Source organism: Perca flavescens, chromosome 16 (assembly GCF_004354835.1).
Source record: "Perca flavescens isolate YP-PL-M2 chromosome 16, PFLA_1.0, whole genome shotgun sequence".
Lineage (NCBI taxonomy): Eukaryota > Metazoa > Chordata > Actinopteri > Perciformes > Percidae > Perca > Perca flavescens.
This window is the reverse complement of record NC_041346.1, coordinates 20,462,892-20,479,293: the sequence shown is the minus strand read 5'-3', so window position 1 is coordinate 20,479,293 and position 16,402 is coordinate 20,462,892. Positions and strand designations below refer to the sequence as shown.

The following is a 16,402-nucleotide window of genomic DNA, read 5'->3' as shown; positions in this document are numbered from 1 at the left end:
ATATATCTTAGCAGAAAGTTGAAAAAATGTTTCGTTTACTTCACACAAGAGCAGCCATTTTCCCCTGTTGCCATGGGAACGTTATGAAGTGACGTAATTACGCTATGTGAACATCATCAAAAAGTTGCCAGGTTGCAAATGCTAAACCCAACGTCCCACAATGTCAATGTTATCTAGATGCTAGTCTCGCATTGCCAGACATTACTCCACAGCGCAGGAGGAAATTAGCCAACTCTGCGTCCTTTTGGGCTCTAATCTAATCTGGTCTCCATCTTTTAAATGCATCTCCAATATTTACTTCTGTTTTACCATGTCTCTGGTCATGCAACTGTTTAGAAAGATGGCAAGTTTTTTTTAGGTCGGGAAGATTGAAATATTTCTGTTAATCCAGTTTGTTTAGTTGCTGCTACCCTCACTGCAGCCCGTTGTTTCTGCATCTCATGTCTGGCAACCCAGGTGTCAAAATGGGCAGTTGACACACAGGCCAAAACAAAAACAGACAGACATTCTGCCACAGAATGGAAATTTTAAAAGGAGAAAATACTGACTTTAGCATTGTTGTCATACAATGACACAGTGTGCAGGGCTCCAGACTAATTTTTTTCACTAGGAGCACAGTGGCCCCCTAACTGAAAATTTTAGGGGCACAACCAGAAAATTTAGGGACACACCGTAAATCAACATGCTAACCAAATATTCACATTTCTAATTTCCACTGTATTACTAATAAATACTTTGATAATAGATGCAGAAATGTGCTGTTTCAAATTCAGTGTCACTTTTGAAGATGCAACATATAAAAAGGTAAACTGACAGCCCCATCACTGTCATGACAGTAAAAAAAAAAAAAAAAAAATATATATATATTTTATTATTGTATTTGTATATTATTTTTTAGCCCGTTTTATTTTCATCATGACCGTTTTTAATTGCTCTTTAATGCTTCATGTAAAGCACTTTGAATTGCCTTGTTGCTGAAAGGTGCTGTAGAAATGAAGTTGCCTTGCCTTACAACCTCAGCCTGTCAGTTATGCACCAGGGCATAGAAACCACTGCTGTGCCTTATCGGCATTTCCGTGACTCACTGTGACTTCAACAAAACTGCAGAGCCGATGTAGTTTGAATCGTCTGCAGCTCTGTGTGTGTGTGAGTGTGTGTGTTTGTGTCAGAGCTCTGCTCTCTGTCAATTTTCAGAGAGGAAAGATAAGCTTGCGCTTACGCGCTCTCAGGTACCGCCATTTTGACATTTAACATGTAAAAAAAGGGGGCAAACTTACTGGTCGCACATGTGCGACTGGATTTAAAATTCAGTCGCACACTCAAATTTTGGTCTGGTGTGGCAATTTTGTAATTAAATACAGTAAATATTACATATTGAAGATTTAAATGAGATTTACCCTAGAAATGTTGCAGCTCCAATTGTCCATGATTTTTTTCAATGTAGATGGCAACAGTTCACCTTTAGAATTTTTCATTTCATTTCCAACAACATGAACAACACAAAAAGTTAAATTGAAAAAGATTGGACTCACTTGGGTAGCTGCTGAGCTCATACTGGGACAGAGGTTCAGCTATATCTGTCTTGACAGGTCCTTGCTTGAGGTCCTTGTCTAATTTCTTCCCTGAAGGCTCACTGGGCTCCCTCTCCTCCGGCTGCTCTATGCTGTAGACTGGGCCCGACTCATCTGGGCTCCTGCTGAAAAACAGGAAAGAGTGAGACAAATGGGTTTTAATTGGATATGGCAACACAACCAAATAACATCTCGAGAATCTTGTGGTCAATTTGAGTATCATTTTGGCAGTTAAAAACAAATCTCTTCAACCAATTTTTCAGTTAGCCACCTAAGTTCAGCAAAGGCTACAAATGACAAGTGGAACAACAAGAAAAAAACAAAAACAGAATGACCACAAAAATTCAGGCTCAGGAGCGATGTCGTCTACAGTGTTAGTAACCAATCCTCCTGTCAGGCACAGGTGCCTTTCCCACATTCATCTAGCCAATGAAACTGAACTACACCCTTATCTGGGACCGGCTGAGTACTGCTCAGTATCTTAGGCTTTGTTCAATAGAAGGGAAAACATTTTTACTTCCTTAAACAAAGGAGCAGAATCAAGGCTAGTGAGTAGTGATAAATCAGTTTTGACCAAGAGACAAGAAAAAATTACTCCTCAAAAGCTAAGCGTTGGTACAAGTTAAAAGACACAACAACAGATACCTGTTCACTAAGCAATCCAGAACTTAACTAAATAAGAACGTCCAGCAGTATAATCAGTGTTGGTAAAATGAAAGCTAGGTATCTTATTGAACATTTACATATTACATTTAAACGTTTCTTTGCTTGTACAAACAAAATAGTTTGTTTGCTCAAATAAAGGTGAGCAAAGAAATTGTTTTCAGTCCTGTTGCTGAGTGTAAGCCAGAGTATATTTACTGTAAACAATAAGGAGACAGCCTGTGTTTTTGGTTTCCAAGCAACTATAACAAGCAGACAGTTAAGCATTAAAATAATTCACCAACACATTGAGGATGTGTTGGTATTGAGGATGCTTCACCCAGGTGGTACAGGATATGGACAATTACTTCAACTTGAAGTTTGTTCTATTATTCACCTCACCTCTTACAAGAAGTCACTCCATTCTGCCAATTGTCACTCCTGTTTGAGGAGGTAGGGGGGTTATCAGGTGAACGTCTCATCTTGCTCCCTTCCAGCAGTGATGGCTCCCCTTTTCTATTCTGCCGTTCCACCAATGGTCTCTGGCTGGAGAAGCTTCTCTTGCAAAGTTCCCTCTTCTCGCCTGAGCCTGGTTCACTATGGCAAGACTCTGAAGGAATATCACCATGTCCTTGTGTAGCTGCCCCTCCACTTCCACCTCGCTTCTCTCTCCAGTCACCAAAGTCGCTGTTCTCTGATCCCGTCTCCCATTCCTCTGCCTGACCATGCTGGTTAGAGCGTGCACCAGAGTAGTGGCCACTGGGCCAGTTGTCTTCCCCACTGCCTTTGGGGCGACCAGGCCATGGGTTTGCAAACTCTCCATTTATGTACTCCTCACTTGTCCACTGGTTTGTGCCAGGTTCACGTTCTTGTTGTAGCCGACGAAAGCGGGGAGGCTTGTCTTGACGGGGTGGACGCCGTCTCCTTAACATCTGCCTATCAGGGTTGTCATTGTCAAAGTAGAATTCTCCTTCACGGTCCTCTGTGCCATTTTCCATGAAGGAGCCAGTGAATTTAGGGGGATACTTGAGAGTCTCCCGTTCAACAGGTGGTCTGCAGGAGTAAGTACTCTCAGCTCCAGGACCATAACCATTTTCTTGCATGGAGCCACCAGTGCTACTAAGCTGGGGCCCACGGCCCCTCCATGTAGAAATGTCCCTGGATCCTCCAAAGCCTCGACTGTAACTTCCAGTGGTGTTCAGTCTGGGAGGCAGCATGCGACCTCCAAAGCCCCTGCTGGCCTTGGCCTTTTCTCTGGAATCTGGGGCCGTCTGGTCATCTGTGTAAACCTTGTTGGATCTCCAAGAGTCTCTATCAGCCTTACGGACTTCTCCAGACTCTGTGTAACCTTCTCCATTTTCAGATCCCTTCTGACGGCGCCTCTTGGGCAGTTCCTCATACTCAGAGGCTTCACTCAAGGTCTCACTGACATTTCGCCTGCGGGGCTTGCCTCTCTGGAACTCCTCCACCTTGACAAGGTCCCTTGGTGGTGCTCTGCCTCTGCCTGTCCGCTGAGCGCCGCTGTTGTTATTGTTGTTATAAGCCCCTCTGAGATTGTCTCCACCTCGGCCACCACGGGTTCCACCTCTTGAGCTAAATTCCCTAAAGCCTCGACTGCGGCCTCTACCCGTTCCCCTGACTGCACCGAAGGCCTGTTCTTCATCGATGAAGATCCAGTTATTACGCCGAGGTGCCTGGGGCTCCCGATTTTCCTGGCTATCTCTAGATGACTGGCTCTTGCCACTGTCCCAGGTGCTCTCCTTGGGAGAGTCGTCGCTGTGGGTGCTCAGAGGCCTCTCTGTTTTGGTGGGAGCTGGTGACTGACGCTGCCTCTCTTCGGGCTGTTTCTCAACAACAGGTGAGGCTGCATGCCTGTTGCTGGCAGGCTGGTTATCTTTCTTCAAGTCGTAAACATTAGTAAGGACTTCTTTCTCCAGGCGATAAGGGACAGGCTTCTCCTCAGGCTCAGGTTTAGGCTTCTCATTCTCCTTGTCTTCCACTTTGAGAGCCTTGAGTACTGGTTTCTTGATGGGCCCAGTTCTGCGAGTCAAGGTGCGCCCACTGGTCTCAGATGGCTGGCTAACACTACTACTGGAACTGGGTTCGGACCACTGGCTTTGAGCATTGTTGAGTCCTCCGTCTTGTTTCTGGCCTCCATCTCTCTTCCAATTGTCCTTGGAGCCATCTAAGGTCTCATCGTGTGATTCAGAGCCGTCTTTCAGATGCTTGTCTCTAGAGTCTTGTTTTGGGTAATCACTATCCGCATGATTCATGGAGTGGTTATGAGCAGTGGTCAGCAAGCCTTGGTCATGGTGTTGGTGTTCTCTGTCTGGGCCTCGGCTCTGGTAAGCATGATGGGGGATATCATCTTGGGGGTGGGTCAAGCACTCATTAGCCCCCTCTTCATAGGAGTCCTGTTGGGGGCAGGCCATATCATTTCTGTGGAAAAACAAAAGATACAAAAAAAGATGAAGAATGACAAAACAGACAGAGGCCCACTAAGGGGAGCCTATGTCCCGAAGTAAGGTTTTAGGCGGCAATATTGCTTTGTGACGTCAGTTCCAGGGATTTCTTTTATCAAAATACAAAAAAAAGCCGTAATTAAAAAAAACTGCAAAATTCACAGGATCCAATATACTGACCTGTGATCTGGCTGGCCACTATCTGAGTTTTCATGCTGCCTCTGGTAAGGTGGAGTGAAGCTGCGTAAGGGGTAACCATCTTGGTTCCACATAGGGTAAGGCTCAGTGGAAGGGGCTCTTCTCTCTTGGTGCAGGTTAGGATGGCATCCCTCATCGGAACCAGGGCTGTTCAGGTGGTCTTGATGGATCATGGGTTTCATCATTCCTGCTGAAAACATTTACAGAGTTCAAATAGGAGTTTTTCCTATTAAAAAAAAAAAAAACTGAAAAAAACTGATTTCAGATGTGAAGGTATGTGCTCATTTTATTGAGTTAGAGTGGAAGGTACCAGGGTAGTAGTCCACAGGAGATCGTCCTTGGGTCATGCGGGGATCCATGAAAGGTGGCATCATCATCCAGCGGGGATCAAACCCGAGGACGTGTGGGGGGTAGTAGCCTCGCTGGCCGTGGCTGGACCCAGATGGGGCAGGGTGACCTGACTGCTGCCAGTGCTGCATCTTGTATACTTGTTCCTGTAGAATGTATACAACAACTTGTAAGAGAAAATTAAGAGTCCTTGTTCTGTGTAAAAATGAATTCTAACATTCAGCTAAAGCCAATATAAGAATTCAGAGTTGGCAAAGTCAAGAGAATATCTTCCAGTGTTCGTCTTCTTAGTAGGGATGTCTTGAGAACTGGTACTTCGGTACAAAGTCATTAGCCTCTTTCCAACCAAGTAGTTACAGGAACGTAGCTATAGGAACAGTCCACTTCTAAACAGTTCTACTACTAACTACTCTTCCCCCAAAACCGTTTTTTCCATTTGCATTCACAGTGGCCAAGTGGCCATAGGAACTGACCTTTTGTTACTATAATCACAGCCATCTAACCACCACTATGCGGAAAAGGGAAAAGACCGTGCCCTGAAGTAGGAGCTGAAAGGGTTACACAAAGTGTGGCCAGAGGAACTTGGGGAATTATCCCCAAATTGGTCCAGTCGGAACAGGAGAAAAAAAGGGTTCTAGGAACGTTATGTTCTAGGAACTGCAAAAATCCCTTTCAGTCGGAAAGCAGCTATTACCAACATTCTTAAAACGTGACAGTACTTGTTTTCTGCAGTAGCGTAGGTACCGTTGGTAACGAAGATGAGTGAGGTTCAAGTCATTAACATTACTGTACATTGCAAACTGTAAAACTTGTAATCCTTATCCTGAAACAGGCCCTATATGTTTGTTTGAGGCAGCTGGCATTGTTGCTGTGAAACCAGCTAATGTTATGCTCCATGTAATGTTGGTTAGTTAATTGTCAATGATGCTCATGCATTTCAACATTATAAACTACCTCCTAATGGGCTCCCATGCATCACCATTCAGCATGTGTCCGGTCAGCAAATTGTAGCCTAATGTCACCGGATTAAATTATTATTGAAATGTTAGTTTTAATAAATCTTTTCGACCCGCCACCATGTCAGTGAATTTAAACTAATATTTGCATTCAGAGTATAAGGTGTGTGTACGTGTTTATGAGTGCACCTTAGCACTAGTTTTATTAGCCATTGTCAGACAGTATGTTTGATAACTAAAATATCTCTCTCACCCTTTTTTTTTTTTTGCCAGTATCAGACAGGAGAATGTCCTTAAGCAGAATACAGTGGTTAAAGTTGATGTTTTTTGTAACCGTTTGGGATTTTGTAATTGATCTATTTTGTGATAGTTCCATTTTATTTTAAGAGAACTGAAAACAATGTGAACCCATCCTTTAAGTCTACATTTACGATTGAACACAGAAGATGTTAAAGCTGCTCTCATCAGCTGTTCTCTGGAAACGAGAAAATTACCATATAGTCTAGCAATCAGCCTTTTTTGACTTGTCATAGTAGGAAAGGTTCCGTTCTATTCATGTGTCCCAGTTAGCCACGGCACTGGAATTCAGCCATCATTCATTCTATAATTTACAACTGTCTTTTCCTATAGTGACAGGTGAAGTGAAACTTTGCAATTTCGCTAAATGAATAAATCCACCCTCTACAGATTTCATTTTCTGTTCTTCTTGCATGAGATAACCAAACAACATCAGCTCCAAAAAAAAAAAAAAAAAAAAAAAAATCCCTGACAAGAATTAACAGAAAATCCAATCAAAGATAAATAGGTTAACAACCTTCACAAGACTGTTTGCATGTTGATGACCGCAACCTTAAAAATCCTTGCTTCCACAATGTCTTTTAAACCCCTCTTCTCACAAACCAGCCACTAATACATTGACACATTAGTCTGGGATCAAGACTTTATGGATTATGGCTCATGGCGCCCACCTGTTGCTGCTGCTGCTGCTGCTGTTGTTGTTGTTGTTGTTGTTGTTGTTGTTGCTGCTGCTGCTGCTGCTGCTGCTGCTGCTGCTGCTGCTGCTGCTGATGGTGCTGGGGCTGGGGCTGGGGCTGCTTTTGAAAGCGGGGTGGGATGGGTTTGGAGGGATGACGTCCACTGTAGTCTCCTGAGGGGGAGGAGGGCTCCTGGACATCGTCATCACTGGCACGGTAGTTAGAGAAAGCAGGTTCCTCACGGTAACTATGGCCAGGAGAGTTCTCTGGGGGACACTCCGTTACATCTGGAAATTATTTAATCGTAACACATGCTTAGAATTTGCGGTTATAATGTGCAATAATCTTTACATTTTATATATAATATATAGGCCTTAATGTACTAGTCTACATGTAATTTACCTTTTGTGCTGTACTGCCAGTTCTCATGGAGGCCTTTACTCTGTTCCCCGTCTGGGGAAAGTGGAACTTCTTTGCCCTCTCCCTCTTTCTGGCCCTCCTCTGTCCTTGATGTCTGCCTTTCAGTCTTCCCAAACTTTTCATCCAGCTTTTTGAGTTTTTCAGCACAGGCAGCCAGCCGTTCCTCACGGGCACGCCTCTCTTCCTCCTCCCGGCGTCTGCGGGCCCTCTCAACAGCCTCTGACAACTCAGGGGACACATACTTTGCCCTAGCTGGAGCCTGAGACTGGCGCTGGTGATCTTCCTGGTCAGCCTGTGGCTCACCTTGGTTTTTCTGCTGGGTCTAGAGATGGAATAGAGGCAATTCAAGGGGGAGGTAAATAGTATAGTATATAAAGCACATATAAATCTATAATGTGTCCTTTGAGAAATGGTTCAACTGGGAAATTACTCTTAGTGACCATTTGCTGATTTTTAAAGTATGCATGCTAGAGGTTTTTATCCCTTTTCCCCAGAATTGATATTTCAGGTAACAAAACAAACATGTCCATTTCTTCAAAAAATATTCCTGATAATTTAACTTTCAAAATTCCGACATATTTTTCACATTGAAAGAAAAAAAAGAAGAAAAAAAAAAGAATCCTTATTTCCATTATGTATGTCACTTCATTTTCAGTTGCCTAGCAAAAGGAATGGCAAGTGATAAGTAGTCAGACACACATCTCTATGGTGACTGCAAGGTCATCTCGAGTCTCACTCAAGGGTGTTTGAAGGCACGCTGCTATTCATATGCTCTGAAGCGTTGCCTTACCCTCCCAAGTTGCAGAGGGATTAAAGAACAAGATGTGTTTTAACTGTATATATCATAATGAGTTAATCTTAGACAAGACATCCCAGAGGAGGAAGACGAAAGTGGAAAAAAAACAGCACGGTGTGTTGTTACCGGGGTGTCTGTAGAGAGATATCTGCCGTTGGTCTTCCGGGGAGGCTCGTGGTGGTGATGTTGGTAGGAATAGCTCTCCTCAGGGCCCTCCTGGGTGTAAGACACCTCACCTGAATTTAGGGAGGATTGGCAGTCACGCTGGTTCTCCCTCTCCCATTCAGCCCTAAAAAGTAACAGATCAAAATTAAACCAGGAACCCTTTAAATTAGGGGTGCACGATTCAGAAAATGTCACAATTATTAAACATGTCAATGTAAATAATTATTTCTGTGAGATTTGCCATTGTTTGCGCCAACTAAACTACTTCTGCTGCAATCATTCTTCTTTTGATTATACCAAGAGTGCCCAGGCATCAGTGTGAATTTGACGCAGCGCCATCTATGGGAATGGCAAGCTAAACTCATTTCAGGACGATAGTATACACCAGGGGTCGGCAACCTTTTTGATATGAAGTGCCCTTTTCAAAATTTCTTGTTTATTAGTGTGCCATGTCAACATTAAGTTTAATTATGACATCACATCAAAATGTAATATCCAGGGAATCTGTAATTTTATTCCATAGCAACATTTGATAACATTTATTTCTTATAATCAGGACCTTGTAATTATTATTGTGTATTATTATTATGATTATGGAAACATGGTTTTAGTATGCAGCGTCCTGATTGGTGGAAAATGTGCTGACAAAAATATCACTGTCAAAGAGCCTGAAGAGAAAAGTTGTGGAAAAGCCCAGCTTTAATGATGAATGGACTGATAAGCAGGTCCTGTATGCCTCATTTTCAATGAAACGATGCTGTGGCAAAATAATAACACAACCAGCATCATTATCAAGAATGAAGAACACGAACATAACGATTGCGTCATTCACGTGCATATTAAGTAGCCTAACCACATGTATTTGTTTTGGTCTTATAATGCATCCATATACGGCTCCAGCAGAGAGGATGGTTTCTTCAGCCAGCTTAAGTTTAGAAGAATTTGTCCAAATTTCAAGATTCCCTGCAAACTAAGATAAACAAAAATTACAACTGTGAACGTTGTAATTTGGCATGCGGATGAGAGAGTGCTTCAGCATTTCAACCATGATTTCAATGCATCAATAACTCTCTTGCACACATATTGTCAGCGTGCCATTGGTTAAGGTCCCGTGTGCCCATGGTGGCACGCGTGCCTAAGGTTGCTGACCCCTGGTATACACGCAGCATTACAAAACGCAAAATAAATAAATAAATAAATATATATATATGTGTGTGTGAATTGATTTTTTTAGAATTCTATGAATTGATTTTGAGTCTGTAGAGCTTGAATCGTGATACGAATGTGAATCGATGTTTTTGCAAACCCCTACTTTAAATTATGACAAAACAAGAGTGTGAGCCTATTTAAAGCAATAATAAGCTACCAGGAAAGAGATCTCACCACTAGGGCTGGACCCGAATATTCAATTATTCGTTCGGTGGGTTAGTATTCGATTTGAAAATTTGACAGTCGAATATTCGTGTTTTTTTTTGTTTTTTTTGTTGTTTTTGCACAACCTGGCATCTCCCTCCAAACGGTTCTCATCCGCGCTTGAATATGTTCGAAATATAATACTCTTTTACAATTTTCTTATATAGCCTAGCCATTTTAATAGGATGGACAACCCAACCTCATTATACTTAATAAATATATTTGCTTCTTCTTGGACTACTAAAGTGTTCCTGCAACGGGAGTATTCTCTGGCTAGAGCGCAGAACAGCGCAGTTTGCATGGACAGAAATGCATGCCTTGAGCTGCGTTGCTTTGACATTGTGGATAATAAAATAATAGAAACAAAATGTATTATCCTTTTTACCCATTATTATCAATCTAAATTAATCTACTGCGAAATATAGGACAATATAGGAGATTTTACTGGGATGTCACGTCACATGCCCCAGTTAAAACGCCCATGAGTTGAACGTCATTACAGTCAGGATTCAGCGAAAAGAAGACAAAAATGCCGAAGACTTCATCTGTGTGGGAGAACTTTAAATTAAGTGAGGACAAGACAAAGGCAGAGTGTCAAATATGCAATTTGAAACTGGCCTACCACAACAGCACATTAAGCTTGAGAAATCACCTTAGTTCTGTAAGAAGAACGAGCTGCTTTTATCCGCCATTTACACGTGATAAAAATGTGCACTTAATTTTCATGGAAAATAACGTGACTTGCGAATAGGCTACGGCAGTTAATGACGAACAGTAAGAACGTAGCCTACTGTAGTAACAGGGGACTGTGTCCTGCAACAACAAAGCAGTTGCTTCATCTCGTTTGTCTCTTTTACCATGAAAAAAAGCTGCCTTCAGGTGCGGTTTGGAAATGTTGGTTTCCCCCGCCGCTGCGGGCGGCACCAAAGCTTCGAATATTCGCTGTTGAAAAGCACCGAAGCTTCGAAGATCAAAAACTGGTATTTGGTACAGCCCCTACTCACCACATCCTGTTTTTTTTCACCGTGGTGGTCTTCTTCGTCATCACTGAACTTAAGCTTCTCACTATAATCAACTTCCTCATGGAGTCCTGAAAAAACAAACAGTCAGCAGCAGTAATGTAGGATGGGATATAGAGCATTGTGAACAGGCTTTCGTATCCTATCTGCATGCTCTTTGCTGGTTAACTTACACATTACAGAAGCTGAACTCATTAATGAAGTCAGAGCAGTGAATGGTAATAAATGCTGGTTTATGATGACTATCTCAGCAAAACTTCACATGCACACTAGTGCAGCAGTGAATATTCATAAGCTTGAGAAGAAACCTAATGTAACACAAACTAACTTCACACATTCAACTGTAATCTTTTATTTTGCCTCCTGTAAGAGGGGTATGGAGGCAGTTAAACAAGTAATACTGACCAGCCCATCCATCCTCGCAGTCATTGTCAAGCTCATCCAGATCCTTCAAGTCCTCTGGATTAATGATGGCTGGGCGTTGCGGTCTGTCACCAGGCCTGCGGATGGGCTGAGACGAGGGTCGAGGTGTAGCACGGACAAAGCGGTTCTCTCTTCTCACATCACCACTGCAATAAGAGATGGTAGAAAGACAAATTAACAATTGCCAAACATCACAAACCTCTTGGTAAAACTACTTAATGGATAAATGTTCTCACATTGTGAATGTACTTACTTAACAAGTTCAGGTTTGGCGTAGTTCTGTCTAAAAGTGGGTTTGCTGTCAAATCGGGCTGGGGCAGCTACGGTGGTCGGAACATGGTCTGTACCTGGGGCTTCACGTGTCTCTTTAGAGCACATCTGAAAACAGCAGGATGAAGCAATGTGTTCGTAGAAATACATGGAGCCACCAAGGATTTGAGCTGTGTCTGTCTATATTCAACAGCTAATTTTGTACAAGTAAAACCAGTAGACTGTCTTTGATGCATTTTTATTGTTTGTTTTTTAATGGCCTAAAGGAGTCATATAGTACTTACAAATGCAGGCAACATGTCATGGTAGACAGCAGTTGAAGTGTGGTGAAGCTGGTACTGCAGGGCAGTGGGGACGGTTGTTCTGCGGACTGGCTGGGCAGGTCGCAGGGAAGGCTCCTTGGGGTCAAGGACTGGTGACTGAGCAGTCACTACACTAGAAGAGGTTGTGCCGGTGGCAGAAGGGGGGTGGGATAAGGCCGGAGGGGAGCCAGTTTCACCCAGGGCAGTGAGCTTACCCTCAGGATCTGCCGGCAGGCCAAGGGTCAGGGCTGAGGGTTGAAGGTTCCTGCCACCACCTTCCCTCCAGCTCGTCACATCTTGAAGTGGGGAAGAGGGAGATTTTAGAAACGTCGATGAACTAATTCTACATGGAATGATTTGCCCTGGCGAAATATACCACACTGTTTTTAACCTTATTGCCATGTCTTTAATGACAGAAGTTAATTGCGTAGTGCTAAGTCGATCAGTGCTCTCTATATCACTGAAACAGCAAATCCAGAACATCCCAAATTGTCCGATGAAACTTCAAAAACGACATCTATTCACCCATTTGCCACTAGGGACAATTGCCTGACCCAGGGGTGGCGGCTGTGAACCAGTGAGAATATGTCAACATGTCTGTTGAGGAGTTCTACTTGCTTGAAAAATATTCAAGTACAACATGACATCAACAGACACACAGCATTGGGTTGTAGAAACAGTAAACTGCTCTCTTCCTCCCATTGTTGGAAGTCTTTTCCTTTAGTTAATGCCATTAATGTCAAACATCTTGCCACCAATTTAATAATTTGCTTTTCAGCAGGCATATGTTATCTATGAGACTGTCAGCCAATTCCTAAACGTTAAGACTTACTCTGGGGGCGGAGGCTTGGTCCGGGCCCATACGACGGATCGAAGCCGCTTCTTTCCCTGCCAGCCCTGTCCTGTTCTCCAGCTGCCTTCAGTGTGGGAAATTCCTCGTGAGAGAAGGGCTGAAGTCGGTTTGAGGCCCTTGAACCTGATGTCATTAAAAGACGTGGCATAAAGAAAACTGTTGGCTGACTTATGCAAACAGGAGAATGATGTGCCAATTGTCATAGACATACACACAACCTGGACAACATATGATTCACCATTAGAATGCCATTTGATTTCAAACATACCTCTCATAAAAGATAAAATGACTCACCATCTTGCTCTACTGCCTTTCCATTTAGTTGGGCCCATTGCTTTGGTCCACCTGTGTTTGTGTTCTGTGGAAATGAAGAAAACCAAGGTCACAGTCAAATATTTTTTGATTATGTCTCTTTGACCTTTTTGGGGGTTTTTTTCCTGACAAAATATGGTTAAAAACGGCCAACGCCATCTTGATCTTCTCTCTGTGTTAGCTACACGGGAACAGAACAGACACGTTGAGTCAAACTGAGACCCTTAATCCAGCCCAAAGTATTTAATACACACTGGGACAAACTGAATGTTTATTTATTAAGTACCAACATTGATTATAAAAAGGTAAAATTGTACTGCAATTGTTCAGTCATTTACCTTTAAGACTGCAGTGAGTTTTGCACAGGAGGGGCATTTTTTCCTGACTTTTTTATATATTTAATGAAAACTGCACTAGTCCTGCAGTTGTGGGTTAAGAAGGGCTTTTCGAAGATTAAATAAGAGACAGCAGTTTAAAGACAATCTTTATGATGGTTAAAATCTGCAAAAAATATCCTAGGATGAACATAACTATAGCTACACATACACACCTCCTGGTTGGCTACCGGTGAGGACTTCTGAAGATTGGAGACAGATTTCTGTAAAGCCAGCTGCGGCTGCAACTCCGGCAGCTGTGGTATCGATGCAATAGAACTACAAACAAGCAAAAAAAGAAGATAAAAGTTTTGTAAAATGTAGTCAAAGTGGACCAAAAGGTACAATGACTTGATAAAAAGGCACAGAAACACAATAATCTAGACTGACAGACTGGACAACAACTATTTCTAATCATACAGTAAAAGCTTTGCAACAACAGCTTGACTTTTACAAAACTTTTTCTGAGAAGGATAAAAGTGTGATGCTGGTCTTTCAGAATGCACCTTCCTATTGCAGGCAGTGTAGTTAACTTACTAACTTTTCTTTTAATGTTCGACAGCCTGGCTGTCAAACACTGTAGTGCATAAAAATATAAAATAATTACTTTTAGCACAGAGGATTTACCTGAACTTTGTTATAATGATCAGATGAGAGAGTAGTTTCAACAGTGTGTTAACCTTTCTCTTCTTACCTCTTTTGATCGGGTTGTTCCTGCTTGTTCGCCCATCCTGTACCGTCTTTCGGCACAATAATCACGTTGGGATCGTTTCCTTTGTTTTCAGACTTCAAGCTCGGCAGGTGAGCAGGTGGGGGCATGCGCCGGGCTGCGGCCACTTTGCCAAGACTCTGCAAGCCATGTCGCGGAACTACTGGGAGAGAAAACACAGAAAGATAAAGCAAGAGGAGGGACATCACCAACGGGACTGACACATAGTAATGGAGATGTAAATATTGTAATCGAATAAATCAACCTTACCTGCGTTTTTCTGAGCTTCTATTGATTTTCCCTTGTACTTGTCAAATAGGCTGAGTGAGGAATACTTGCTTTTCCCATCCTTGGACTTGGTTATTTGCCCCAAACGATCGGACATTGCGATGTAATGTCATCGAGTATGGAAATTTTTCTTTGCGCCTCTTCCCAGTGCCTTCTGATTCTACAAAGAGAAAAGAAATGTCAACCTTAAGCAGACCTCACTAAGTCGGTTTTCATCCACCGGTTTTTAATGCGTATTTTTTAAATTTGCATATAAAAACCTGAGTGGGAAAAGCATTAGCATCGCAAGTATCGCAAACAAGTTTAAATACTTGCCCGAGGTGGAAAAGTTGGTGTATCAGTAAAAGCAAAACGCAACAAAGTACAATGGAAACAGATTTAGTGAATAAATAATGACGTACATGAAACATGCAGTGTTTCCCACAGAATTATGCGCTAGCAACTCAAGTTCAGCCAGCCCAAACCGCAGCGGCGGGGGTCTTATCCCAGAACTGGTGCTGGGGTTTGTGCCCAGCTGGCTGAATTTGAGTTGCTCCAGCCGCTAAGGTCTCTGGTGGTCCTGAGCTGGTGAGGAGGGCCGCAAGGTGAAGCTCTTTGCTCCAAAAAACTGTAAATTGTAATTAAGGACTCGTATGTTTTGTTTTGTCTTTTGGTTACATAAAAAGACAAGAGAAATGTAAATACAGGATTAATGTTTTCAAAGTTTAATAAAATAAATCAACTTTGCATGAAATGTTTCTCCAGCTTATGGCTACACAAAGTAGACAGCAGGGCTGTCAAAATTGGCCAAAAACTATTACTACTAGCGGTCTACCTCAGTGGACATCGCTCCGTGCGTTTGTCGGCTTATTTGAAAACAAATGCATGTCTTACTGGTTAGCTCTATTGACATATATATAAAGCTCCGACATCTGACACAGTTCTTCTTTGCCGCTTTTAAAAAAGTTGCGCTGTGCTGCCATCAGCAGCTGCTGTTTTAGAGGGGCGAAGAAGAATTGTTCACCTGGCGCTTCCTTAAAAAGGAGCTAAGGTTAGCGCATCATGTCGGCGGTTTGGCAGTACTTTACAGTGGCTTTTCCCACCAGTAAGACGGCGACATGCAACATATGTAAAGAAGCAATTTCGAGGGGTGGCACAAGTGTTGCAAATTTCAACACCAGCAACTTAATCAAACATCTGAAGACGCGTCACGCTAAAGAGCACGACAAATTTACCAAAGTAAAGGGGAAAAAGAAGAACGAACTGCAGCAGCAAACTCTGGAAACTGCCTTCCAGCGACGAGATAAATTCCCTAAAGACAGCCAAAAAGCAACAAAGATAACCGACAAAATTTTGGAGTTTATTGTCCTGGATGACCAACCCCTGTCTGTTGTCGAAAATGTGGGATTTCGCCGCTTAATGGAGCATTTGGAGCCAAGGTACTGTTTGCCAGGTGGTAAATATATATCCCAAACTGCGCTACCCAAATTATACGAGGCTGTTAGGAAACACATTTCGTATATGCTGAAAGACGTGCAGGCAATCAGCTTTACCACGGACATTTGGAGCTCCGACGTGTGCCCCATGTCTTTGCTAAGTTTAACCCCTCGAAGTGCGGTGCTGCACGCCAACGAGTTCCGAGGGTCACATACTGGCACTTTAATTGCCGAAGCAATTGAGGGGATGCTAGTAAAGTGGAAAATCCCCAAGTCCAACGTTCATGTTGTTTTGCGCGACAACGCTAGCAACATGAAGAAAGCCATGGACGAGATGGATGTACCAAGTTTGGGATGCCTAGCCCACACTCTCCAGCTGGTGGTGCATGAAGGGCTACGGTCACAGAGAAGTGTGAGTGATGCACTGGCGAATGGTTGGAAGATAGTCGCGCATTTCAAACACTCGCCACTGGCTACTACACGCCTGGATCT

The 16,402-nt window shown here is 42.9% G+C and overlaps 1 protein-coding gene across 1 annotated transcript in view; it reads right to left on the bottom strand.

Annotated features, from left to right (window-relative positions):
• prrc2b (proline-rich coiled-coil 2B) overlaps positions 1 to 16,402 on the bottom strand; it is a 35,285-nt gene that overhangs the window by 13,369 nt on the left and 5,514 nt on the right. Inside the window, 17 exon segments of the mRNA XM_028602437.1 lie at positions 1,533 to 1,696; positions 2,616 to 4,652; positions 4,856 to 5,063; positions 5,184 to 5,367; positions 7,146 to 7,438; positions 7,554 to 7,893; positions 8,494 to 8,656; positions 10,950 to 11,035; positions 11,370 to 11,381; positions 11,383 to 11,533; positions 11,641 to 11,765; positions 11,942 to 12,255; positions 12,792 to 12,935; positions 13,107 to 13,170; positions 13,675 to 13,777; positions 14,193 to 14,370; positions 14,478 to 14,655. Of these exon segments, the coding sequence (XP_028458238.1) occupies positions 1,533 to 1,696; positions 2,616 to 4,652; positions 4,856 to 5,063; positions 5,184 to 5,367; positions 7,146 to 7,438; positions 7,554 to 7,893; positions 8,494 to 8,656; positions 10,950 to 11,035; positions 11,370 to 11,381; positions 11,383 to 11,533; positions 11,641 to 11,765; positions 11,942 to 12,255; positions 12,792 to 12,935; positions 13,107 to 13,170; positions 13,675 to 13,777; positions 14,193 to 14,370; positions 14,478 to 14,592 (4,681 nt within the window). The 5' untranslated portion in view covers positions 14,593 to 14,655.